General features: G+C 34.4%; 1 protein-coding gene across 1 annotated transcript in view; it reads right to left on the reverse strand.

The window, feature by feature from the left end:
• Window positions 1-195: 195 nt before the first annotated feature.
• LOC102807229 (chromosome transmission fidelity protein 18 homolog) overlaps window positions 196-12,449 on the reverse strand; it is a 35,661-nt gene continuing 23,407 nt past the window's right edge. Inside the window, exons 13-22 of the mRNA XM_085502202.1 lie at window positions 7,713-7,861; window positions 7,122-7,174; window positions 6,799-6,969; window positions 5,924-6,073; window positions 4,386-4,516; window positions 3,938-4,022; window positions 3,349-3,401; window positions 3,107-3,218; window positions 2,160-2,214; window positions 196-1,676 (exon numbers count right to left, since the gene is read on the reverse strand). Coding sequence (XP_085358328.1) covers window positions 1,549-1,676; window positions 2,160-2,214; window positions 3,107-3,218; window positions 3,349-3,401; window positions 3,938-4,022; window positions 4,386-4,516; window positions 5,924-6,073; window positions 6,799-6,969; window positions 7,122-7,174; window positions 7,713-7,861 — 1,087 coding nt within the window. The 3' untranslated portion in view covers window positions 196-1,548. The remainder of the gene's footprint in view (window positions 1,677-2,159; window positions 2,215-3,106; window positions 3,219-3,348; window positions 3,402-3,937; window positions 4,023-4,385; window positions 4,517-5,923; window positions 6,074-6,798; window positions 6,970-7,121; window positions 7,175-7,712; window positions 7,862-12,449) is intronic.

The following is a 12,449-nucleotide window of genomic DNA, read 5'->3' on the forward strand; positions in this document are numbered from 1 at the left end:
AAATCACTAATACTTGTTTCTGGCTGATCAGCATGCACTATACTAATTATTAGTATTGTATACTAGCTCAGATTCATCTCAAATAAAGAAAATAACAATATTTTTATATTTGAGTAGCATCTTCAACCAAGGATTCCACCTCAAGGTGATTCATTACAAAGCTTTGACTGGAACATACATACACACATGCAAGGGTTTAAGTTTACATACACACTAGTGAGAGTATGTATACTACAGTAATTTATTATCATGCTTTTAATACAAAATCACCCAAAATAGACTAAATTGCATGATAAAGATTTAAATTCATAATATATACATTTGATTTAACCACAGGCTTTTTAATCATATAACACAGACACATAAAGGCATGTCATTTGGTCGACATTCTCATGTACCTGGTATATTATTCGGTGTTCAACTCAGACAACACGAGTATAAATACATGTAAGCACCAGATGAGTAAACACAGGCTATTAAATATGTTGTACATGTGAGAACACATTGCCTAATGAGAGCTCTAGAATTTAATATTAGTTTGAAAAAATTCAAACTTTCAATCAACTTGGCTCAAAAATACGAAAAAAGAAAAAACGGCTTTTTCACCCTTTTCGCCCATAATATTTCCTGCACAACATTTTTTTACAATTTTATGTATTTGTTGGTTATTTTTTGACCAAATTAACATAAATTCCCATGGGGTACATGTCCTGATCCAAATTTTGAAAAAAATATCAATATATGTTTTCATTTTAGAAATGGTAATACAAGTTGACTTGTTAACACTATAAAACTTATATGTACACAAATGTGCATAGATATTTTGAAATCACTTGCCAATGTTGTCTATATATTTCTCATCAATTCACACAATGGAAGATGCAACAACATCAGTAACCATGAAAGTAAATACTAGCAAAAGCGTTTCCATGTTTGAAATATGCCATATTGCAATAATCCATATACATGTATAGGAAATGCAGAAATGCAGCTGTAAGAAAATATTGTATTTTCTAATTTTTGTTTATGAATTCAAAATTACCATTATAAAGATAGTGTATTGATGTCATAGGTTTAGCATGATTGCAACCATGAGCATTTCATGGAACAGCTGCCTAGCTTATCCATTCTTGTTTGGATTCAACTTGGACTTGACGACAATTAAGAGTTTTGTTTAGAAATACCGTATATATATATAAATATAAACATGCCTTACTGTTTTTCACTGTAATATTTAAATCACTTAGAGTAGAACAAAACAAACATGGAGTAGGTAACACCATTCACCTGTACAAATTGTAATATCTTTCATATGTGGTAGGTATGCAAATCACATTAAAATCAACCAATTGAGACAAGTGTTAGATACTGCTTTGTATAGAGTTTGTTTAGTAAGGAGATCACTGATTGATTGACGAATTCCCTTTAAAAGAAAGCATCCTGAGTGGAATGTATTGAGCAGTAACCAAGTGACTATACCAATAACAAGCAATTAGGGCTAGCACCAACATCAAATTTTTATTTGATTTGAGCACGTCCTACTATAGGTTATAACAGATCTTTAATTTGTATGTTTCTTCTGATAGCATTTGTGTATCCTTCATGGAATTTATACCAAAGAACACAGTTATTTCGTTTGCTTTTCTTATTTTCTTCAGCCTCACTTTCTTGTTCACCTGAATAAAACAGAAAATACAAAAATGATTGTATTAAAGTGAATAATTAATGATTAGATTGTATTTTTAAATAAGAATGATTTGGTCATCCAGAATTACTGTACAAGTGACCTCTATATATCTAGAAGCTGAAACCAGTTTTGATTTGTAATTATTAACAATGTTGCATGGCATCATGAACCAAAATATTATGCAAATTAAAGCCACTCCACAAATGCAGATCACTGGATATACATATAAACTATAGTTGCAACATGTGTTCTCTCAAGACAATTTCTTTTTCTTCCTGCTGCATTTAGCAAAATATTTTTTTTTTTCAGTTCTATTTTTGTTGCATGAACACTGACATAATAAAACACCCCCCTCCCCAATTGTTGGTACAGACAAATTCAAGACACACTCCATGTCTACTCTCAAATGATTTCAAATCTCAAGTATTAACTTGCAAGCTTGTATTTTATTTTTTCCATTCATTCTCCTTACCTGTGTTTTCTTTAAGTGGAACCTTGACAATTCGACCAAAGAAATCTCTGGTGGGCTGTGAATATGTGAAACAGAAACAAAACATTCAGTCATTGTTGACTGGCACAGGTCAGATTTATTACCTACATTGTGATACACTATTTCAGGATTTCAAATCATATTTTGTAGGAACCAGTTACAGCAAGTCTCAGAAGTATTGGGGCAGCCAATTTGCAAACTCGCTAGCGAATTGACTAACTGCTTGGGTTTTGACTAAACAGTTGGCGTTCGAATTTCGCCGTCTTGTAGTCACACCCACTCTGGGCGAATCTATATAACAGCAGATTGTCCACAAAAAAACAACGAATGAGATTAATTTTTTTAGCGGTTGACTTAACGTTTCCCCAATAGATCATTTGGATGTGAAAGTTTGTTGTTCTGATTTGTAGGAAACTGTTTATCAACTTGTCTCTTTTAGTTTCAAGCAGTGTTCAAGATAGTTAGCCCCATATAGTAAATATCGATGGGTTAATTGCATTTATCGTATTATCGCTTGTACGCCAGCTGACTGTGGTCATTCTCAGGCTGAACAGGGAAACTACTTATACATTATCATGTCTCGCGTAACAAAGTAAATCATTCAGGGGAATCCAGAAATGTACCAGGCTATGTAAAACAATCCATGTCCCCTAATGTAATATAGACTCGCCCAGAGTGGACGTGACCACATGTCGGTGCCAGCGAGATTCGAAACCCAACTGTTTAGTCAAAACACAAGCATTTAGCCAATTCGCTAGCGAATTTGCAAATTGGCTGCCCCAATACTTCTGAGACTTGCTGTGAGAGCTAGGACATGTATCATATCTGTTCCTAACCTAATTTTATTGTTATTATTTTATGCTAATACAGGCTGGGAGAAGAGATCAAAAGGTGTAATCTGGATCCTAAAAAACAGAAAGCTGCCTTACCTGATCTTCAACTATATCAAACTTCTTGGGTTGTAGTTTTTCTTTGTGTCTCGGAACAGTACTCTGCTGCTTTTTATCCCCAGTGTTTGCTTCCACAGGATTCTTTTGTTCTCTGAGAATAACATAAATTACATGATTAATTTAGCTTCACAACAGTGACACTGCTATCGAATACAATATATTACTTTTGAACTTAAAGAGTTCATTTAAATGTTATCACGATACCATGACACAATACATACTTGTTTTCTTTTGTAGTAACACCTTCACTTCTTCTCATCTTTTCAAGTTCAATCTGCAAACAAAATTACAAAAAACTGCTACATAACAAAGATCACAATAAAAGCCCCATGTTGTGTAAACAATGTATTGTTGTACATATTGTATGGGATGATATCAAACAATATAGTGGACAATTGTAATGCTATAAAACCAGATTTGAGTGAAGCAAACATTTCAGTATCTTCCCAGAAATCTTTTGGCACACCTATGTTCCCAGAAATCTTTTGGCACACCTATGTTCCCAGAAATCTTTTGGCACACCTATGTTCCCAGAAATCTTTTGGCACACCTATGTTCCCAGAAATCTTTTGGCACACCTATGTTCCCAGAAATCTTTTGGCACACCTATGTTCCCAGAAATCTTTTGGCACACCTATGTTCCCAGAAATCTTTTGGCACACCTATGTTCCCAGAAATCTTTTGGCACACCTATGTTCCCAGAAATCTTTTGGCACACCTATGTTCCCAGAAATCTTTTGGCACACCTATGTTCCCAGGAATTATTTTACCCATCTCAAATTCTCAAGAGTATCAAATATGATATCATACCTCTCTCGCTATCAGCTGTTTTGTGGCATATGTCATTTGCTTCTTGACAGGAAGCCCACCAAATTTCACAACTTCTTCTATATTACTAGAACAGAAATAGTTCATATTCAACATTTATAATTTCAATAAATCTAATTTAGAAAGTTAGGCATATTGTATGCGTAAGAGTTCATTGCTAAGTTGCACCTTTATTCTAAGTCTCCAATACCAGTTATATTATCTTTTAAAGAAAAATGAGTTATCAACTGAACTTATTGATCTTCAAACTTTGGTGTATCAATTTGATCCATTTTCCCAATGATTCCTTTTAAACAGACATACAAATAGACAGACTGAAAAAATTAAATCTTAGAGAAATAAGCAAACCTGTTCTCAGCAGTCGCATAAATTCAATTTACTTTTGCTTTGCATTTTTTTGTTTCAAAGTGAAATGGTAAAGAAAACTTACGGTTCAAGACAGTAGGTGTACTGTCCTTCTGGAGACCTCCGTTGTTGGTAGGTCAAATTGTAAGCTATCATCGTACTCACAACGTTGCATAACTGTTCCTTTTCTTTAGTGCTGTATAGCTGTGTGTTCACCTGGAAATAATTAGTATTGTGGGGTCAGTTACACATAGATTTCTTTACGGACAATTTACTCAGTTTAATGTCAATTTTCCTAGTTGGATCTCATTTACGGACAATTTGTCGAGATGGAACTCTTTTTATAATTCCAATTTGCTGAGTGACATCTCTCTTAGACAATTTGCACTCAGATACTGTAGTACTTGATTTTCACTTGCAATGTATTTTTAATAAAATCAAATTAAAATACACTTTATCTCAGCATTTAACTCACCCTATTAAAATCAGTATTAAATCAGTTATGCACAACCCAAAACATTGCATTCAAAATATTGCATTGCACTTCAGACATTCAGTCAAGCATGTGCATTACTAAACAGGAATCAAAACTGGGAGTTGTCCAGTTGGAGTTATGTACGGTACCCTCTAGGAGGCATTTGAGACCAGTTTTGAGACTCTCCCACAGAGGAACATGCCATTTGAGACCGTGTTTGAGACCGATTTAGAGACTCTCGGATGCCACATAGATCGGGAATGAGACCGTGTTTGAGACCGATTTAGAGACTCTCGGATGCCACATAGATCGGAAATGAGACCGTGTCTGAGACCAGTTAATTTGTGCAGTCTGATTGGACAACCCTCTGACATCCGAAATTGTATTCTACTCTTTTCACCATGAATTTAGGAACAGAAAAATTGTTCACAGATTTGTTAGCGTAATTAAGACGCTAAAAAAGAGAAAAGAAAACGTGACAACAACATAAATACCTCATTTAGAGAATAGTTTGACGACATACAAGACTATATTATGATGTAGTGTATCCTGAAACATGAAGCTCGGAATATTTAGTAACTGTGTTAATTGTTTGTAGCAGTTGACGTAATCGTTAACAAACCCGATATCATCAAGAAAAAACAGGTGCAAAACTCATCCAATTAGTCAGTTAACGGATAGTAACAATGATCTGTGGACATCCATAACGATCGTATTTGAGTTGCAAGTGTTTCTTTATTTGTCAATGTTAGGTTGGGGCGAGTCATGGAGCTAAAAAAAAAAGATTTTTAGCTTCATGGGTGAGTGGGAGTACGTCGTAGTTTAGAGAAAAGTTCCGCGATTTGCAAAGTCATTACAAGGTTACAAAATCTTTCAATGTTGAGCTTGATAAATTAGATCATGAAGAATCATACTCATACAATCAAACAGAATAGAACACCCTAAAAGACTGTGAATATTGTCCAGTTTACAGATATCCTCAGTTAATAGAAGACTATTGTATAAAGCAAGACTGTATTTTACACTTTGCAAATACATCGAATGTATAAGAAACAAAAAGTACAATATTACAGATATGAAAACATTTCCAACAATAAAAGCAAATAAATAGGATTCAAGAGAATAGAGATATACATTTTGTGACTTACTGGCCTGATATTCGGTTGCATGATCTCAACAAGTAGCGGTAAAATGTCAAGTACTGCAACTTTAGTGTGGGCATTCCTTTTAGTGGCAGGAGTAACTCCAGACAGGAGACTTGTCAGAAGATTTAGAGTCTTGTTCAGCTTCACAAAATTCTGAAATAAAGAACATCAGTAGGGGAAGGTCAATCTGGATGGTAACTTTATTTCTTCTCCAGGGCTTCAACACAATGAACAAAATTTACAACTAAAGATGGCAAATTAAGATTTTAGAAAAAAAAATATACAATGAAGCATAGCTAAAGACATCAATGACAAAGACAAAGGGACAGACAAGAAATCCATTAGCGAGGGATGATACAGGTGAGCAAAATGACACTGATTGGTCCACAAAAACAGTGCTGTGATAGGTCAATGCAATAGGATGAGATCATGATGGCCAGAATCTGGATTAGGCCCTCATGCTCAAGGCTTTTTAAAAAATCAGTTTTAGCGGAGCCAAAATCAAATTATGAGGGTATGCAAGGATGTGAATATGAAGATCTCGCACAAAGTCACACAAATTGTAAAATGATCACAAAATTTCAGGACAAATTCAACATTTCTAGAAATCTTGATGTAAATTAGTGACAATGTGAAAGAAAGGATTCATGTTCCCAAACCATTTTTGTAGCGCCCTTGAATATTCGCAAAGCATGCATGCTATTGTAATGCTACCGGTTATAAATATATTGAACTGAGGCATACAGAAAGACAGAGTTCACTTCTCATGAGATTTTCATTTGATTTTTACTGTATACAAAATGTATACAGGTAGTTATAAAAGTTGCTGATAAATCCTTGCTGATACATCATGCGAGATCTATCTATGTAACACATACCTCATATTGCGTATTGGGATACTGTATTCTTCTGTGAGAATTAGATGCAAACAGCATATGGAATGCCACGGGCAAAAATGGTAGATAACGCATAAATATGTAATTTTGACTGTGGCTGATCTCTTGATTCAATCTGTCACTCATTGCTAGCCACTCATGCCCAAGAATAACCTGTAAAAAAACAAAACAATTGTACTACAGTGAAACCTTATTAGTCGTACAATCAAATCTATGGGAAAAGGAACTGCAAATGGGTGTTGAGTTTTGAATTTACAAACTGTTTTATAAGGACAAAAAAAAAAAAAAAATGTATTCACACTCACAGCATCCATGTATGGATCTTTGCATTTCACTTCTAAAAAATTATCAAAGATTCCTGGAAAATAAATAGATATGCATTACGGTACATTATAAGATTGGCTTTTACACATCTCCTATCATAGCAGGTCAGTCATCTTGTTTGCCTTTTGCTGAGGGCTTAGATAATCAAGAGTCTTGTAATATTTATATCAACCCCTACATTTTTTTGAAATGAAAAAACAAACAATGGCGACTGAAGGGTTAAAGATGTTGCATTTTGTTCACCCAATAAATTTGTTTCAACGCAGCAAGCAGTGAATCAGGACAATACTCAGAAAACAAAGGAAATCGTCTTGTACTAGACAGAAAACACTATTATTATGATTTCAATATTAGATCTGACATTAACAGTCACAATACTGTAAACTGATTTAGTAATACGAGACAATTTTTAGCAAATATGCGAGTAAGTGAAAATCATAAAATTTTGTAGTAGTGAAAATATCTCTGGGCTTCAAAATTGTCTTCACAAATGCCACAAAATCAAGAAATCTTGAAAATTCCTAGTAAGTGGTTTACATTATATGGTAGACAAAATACACAACATAACTCACCTTGTGTTGTTTTATCATATTCACCGTTAGCGGTGACAGTATGTAGTACATTATTAAACCGGGCTGATGGTGACGTCTCACACACTTCTTCCTCAATAACAGCAACACCATCCACTGCCTGTATATCATATGGATTCAAATAACGCTTCCTGCAATGTTGAAATAGTGAAGATAAATCATACAAATTAATGCTGCCTTATTGCTACTATAAAAGTGGTGTTTATTTTCACTAAGCAGCCTGAATTCATATATTTATAAATAAGCTTTTATTATATTATATTATTAAATAAATCATAGTATTTTTGAATGTGATTATTAAAGGGGACTTGTCATTATTAGTCCCCGTTCGGACGTAGTTCGAAAACGGGGACCTATGGTTTGCCCTGTGTGCGTCCGTGATCACCTGTATCTCGAACATGCATGGACCGATTGAGTTCAAACTTCACTCATACATCACACATTATATGGGACATATGCACATGCATTTTTTTCATGATCCGATTAACGATAGCCGAATAGCGGTCATTTTAAGGCCGAAAATGCATCAAAATCCCACATTTTCACCATTCCGGACCCGGATCTCAGTTATGCATGGACGTATTTTGTTCAAATTTGGTACATACATTAAACATAATAGGACCTTGATGCACGTCATTTTTTTTTTGGATCGGGTTTGAAATGGCCGACTGGTGGCCATTTTGTTTCAAAGAATTCAGTTCTGGATCCGTATCTGAGACATGCCTGGATTGATCGAGTTCAAACTTCACACACACATGGTACATCATGTTACAAATAGATATGTGCATTTGTTTCATGATCCGCTTAACAATAGCTGAATGATGGCCATTTTAAGGCCGAAAATGCATCAAAATCACATATTTTCACAATTCCGGAACCGGATCTCAGTCATGGATGGATGGATTTTGTTCAGATTTAGTACAATGTGTTGTACATATGCAGGTGCATTTCGGTCATGATCTGCTTTGAATGTATATGTCACTCAAATATGAACGGAACAGGGACGTGTCATTGACAATGACTTGTCATATTTGTTTTCAGTCTGACATGCCACAAATACTGAATATAAATATAGATGCTGAAAAGAGTTTGAAATTGAATGACTGAATATGAAAACATTATTTTTCACAGATAATTAATTTAAATTTAATATTTGATTATATAAAACAAGTTCAAATGAACAGATTTTTCAGTGACAAACTAAAAAATAAATTTCATTTTGGAAATTTCACTTATTGAAAACAGTAACAGTATTGCAAACTACTGGTACTTAAGGTATAGATGCAGGTTCGTGGGCACTTGAGAGTGAATTTTCTTTTTTTTTGCTTTTTATTATTCAAACAGTCTTGGCTATAGACTTAAAATTTCACAGCATTGTGAATAGTGGAACATACTCAAAAGTCGATTTTTAAATATAGAAAACTGGTACAAACATTCTTACTTTTGAATGCTTAGCAAGATTTAGCAAGGCTGTACATAAATAATCAAAAATAAACATGGTAAAAAAAAGTAATGACGGGATCTCCATATTATGCACTATATTTAACTTTTTACAAAACTATAATAGGTTTAAATTTGGAACTGTTACAGCCATTTTAATTATGAGCATTAGCAAACTTCTTACTGAGTGAATGGTTATGCAAATTAGCCATTATCTCCACTTGTGTTTTTCAGTTTACCATGGAAGTTCAAATCTAAATAGCTCCAACAATTCTTGTTTATTTTGAGTGAAACTTTCACACAACGTTTATCAGTTGTTTATTAACAAATGGGCGTCCAGACGTATATTTAGTATGTTTTGTTTTCATATTACAAAGTTGTCAAGCAGGATGTGTGCCATATAGTCAATCCCGGTCAGTATTTCACACTTCGAATGTCATTGTCCGAGAATGCAAAGCTTTAAAAATAAGCCCAGACGTCCTTTTGTTCGTAGAGACGTTGTCAAAATAGTGTGAAAATTTCAAGACAAACTGACAAAAACTGTGGGAGCTAATTAATTTTCAATCTCTCTAACCAACCAGAAAACACGAACGGAGATAATGGCCGTTTTCAGAAAGTGCAGTGTTCTCCCCAGGCTCAGAGGCAAGCATGGCGGTCTAATTTGCATACTAATTTGCATATTTTTCAGGATTCACTCTCACAAAAACAAACATACAAGACAGTATTAAAATGTATGAGAGACTTTATTTAAATTACATAATACTTTACATAATATACCATAATTTGACAAGATCGTCATTTAATGTGAACTGTTCCATAAAACTTAGTCTAAACTAATCCTTCTGACTTTGTTGTGCTCCAAACATTGGCTGCCTTACTGTAGTTAAACTCGTCATAGACAAGCTTTGAGCATTAACTGCACAACATTCCTAGTGGGAAAAAATGAAAAATAATAAAAAAAACAACAATGAGGATTGAGGTTCAAATAAATGTAAACATAACGATTGAATTGTGCCACGATCGGGAACCCAGTGCCGTATGGATAGCATTTCGTCTGCAAAACATGTTGTTTACATGTTGGTTTTGTCAGGTCAACGACAAGGAGACTCGGGAATTTCGAGGAAAAAAGAACATGAGGCCACTATTCAATTAAAATTAAAACGTAACGATAGAATTATGTATACAAATCGGGATTCCATCGATCATAGCGCGTGATGATAGCAGCTGTCGTTCGCAAGGCGTTGACAGGCCGCCATCTTGGAAATACCTACACAGGTCAACATGTGACCGGAAGATTACAAAATTCGATTTTTTTTTTTGCTTGGACAAATTATAACATACGCGTACCCATTAATCTATGAAGATATCCATAAATAATCTAAACAAGCAGCCTATCTGCTGAGATAGCTCCGCTGTTAGCAATGCACATTTCAATTAAAGAACTGAAGACATCATTAGAAAATGAACAATATGAATAGTATCAAAGCAATCGGATTTACAGTTTTTAACAAGAAGTCGAAAATATCACTTTTTACCAAAAATTACAAAAATATTCACCAAAATAAATTAATTAGAGAATTGAAGACATCATCACAAAACGAACAAATCTGAGAGAGGTCCACATGTAGTACCTATATATGTAATATCAAAGCAATCGGACTTACAGTTTTCAACAAGAAGTCGAAAATATCACTTTTTACCAAAAATGACAAAAATATTCACCAAAATTAGAGAATTGAAGATATCATCACAAAATGAACAAATCTGAGAGAGGTCCACATGTAGTACCTATATATGTAATATCAAAGCAATCGGACTTGCGGTTTTTAACAAGAAGTCAAAAATATCACTTATTACCAAAAATGACAAAAATATTCACCAAAAATAGAGAATTAAAGATATCATTACAAAATGAACAAATCTGAGAGAGGTCCACATGTAGTACCTATATATGTAATATCAAAGCATTTGCACTTGCGGTTTTTTACAAGAAGTCGAAAATATCAGTTTTTACCAAAAATTACAAAAATATTCACCAAAATTAGAGAATTAAAGATATCATTACAAAATGAACAAATCTGAGAGAGGTCCACATGTAGTACCTATATATGTAATATCAAAGCAATTGCACTTGTGGTTTTTAACAAGAAGTCGAAAATATCAGTTTTTACCAAAAATGACAAAAATATTCACCAAAATTAGAGAATTAAAGATATCATTACAAAATGAACAAATCTGAGAGAGGTCCACATGTAGTACCTATATATGTAATATCAAAGCAATTGCACTTGCGGTTTTTAACAAGAAGTCGAAAATATCACTTTTTACCAAAAATGACAAAAATATTCACCAAAATTAGAGAATTGAAGATATCATCACGAAATGAACAAATCTGAGAGAGGTCCACATGTAGTACCTATATATGTAATATCAAAGCAATTGCACTTGCGGTTTTTAACAAGAAGTCGAAAATATCAGTTTTTACCAAAAATGACAAAAATATTCACCAAAATTAGAGAATTAAAGATATCAACATGAAATGAACAAACCTAAGAGAGGTCTACCCAAGGTACATATACACCAAGTATCAAAGCATTTAGGCTTGTAGTTTTCAAGAAGAAGTCGAAAAAGTAAAACATTGACACGGACGACGGACGACGACGACGGACAATCACTCATATGATAAGCTCCGCTCGACAAAGTCGACAGCGGAGCTAAAAAAGTTGACAGTAACGAGTGATGTTTTTTTTTCATGTCGTGTCTATACCAGCCTCGTGTCTAAGATGTTGATTGAAATCGGTGTAGGCCTACAATGTTCGGTGTTCTTACGATCGGCAAAACATACACACACTGGCATTTTATTTCTAAAATTACGAAATCTTACCTGAACAATTGACCTTAACCAGGGAAATGTCTTTTTCCACGATTCATCAAAACCAGCCTCACGCCGTTTCCGTGTTTCTACACGCTTCCGTTTCTGTGCTGTGCTAGCGGTGATTGTACGTTTTAGCCGGGCGGCATCACCTATTTTTCCTTTGCATGTTTAGTCGTATAGATCTCGGTGTTTGCAACTTGAGTGACAATTTGTTCCCCATTGACAGCGTCTGTACTTCACACGTGTTTAACAATGGGACTGTTTAATTTGTCCCGGCAAGTTCAAACCGCCGTGGCATAGACGGTGATAATTTATGCAGTGCTACGTGTGAGCGGGTCAAAAGAATGTAAACAATGCATCCTATTAGCATAAATAAACGCTGCTCGGACTGATAAGTATGATAT

Source organism: Saccoglossus kowalevskii, chromosome 8 (genome assembly GCF_978046115.1).
Source record: "Saccoglossus kowalevskii chromosome 8, keSacKowa6.1, whole genome shotgun sequence".
In the NCBI taxonomy this organism is placed as follows: domain Eukaryota; kingdom Metazoa; phylum Hemichordata; class Enteropneusta; family Harrimaniidae; genus Saccoglossus; species Saccoglossus kowalevskii.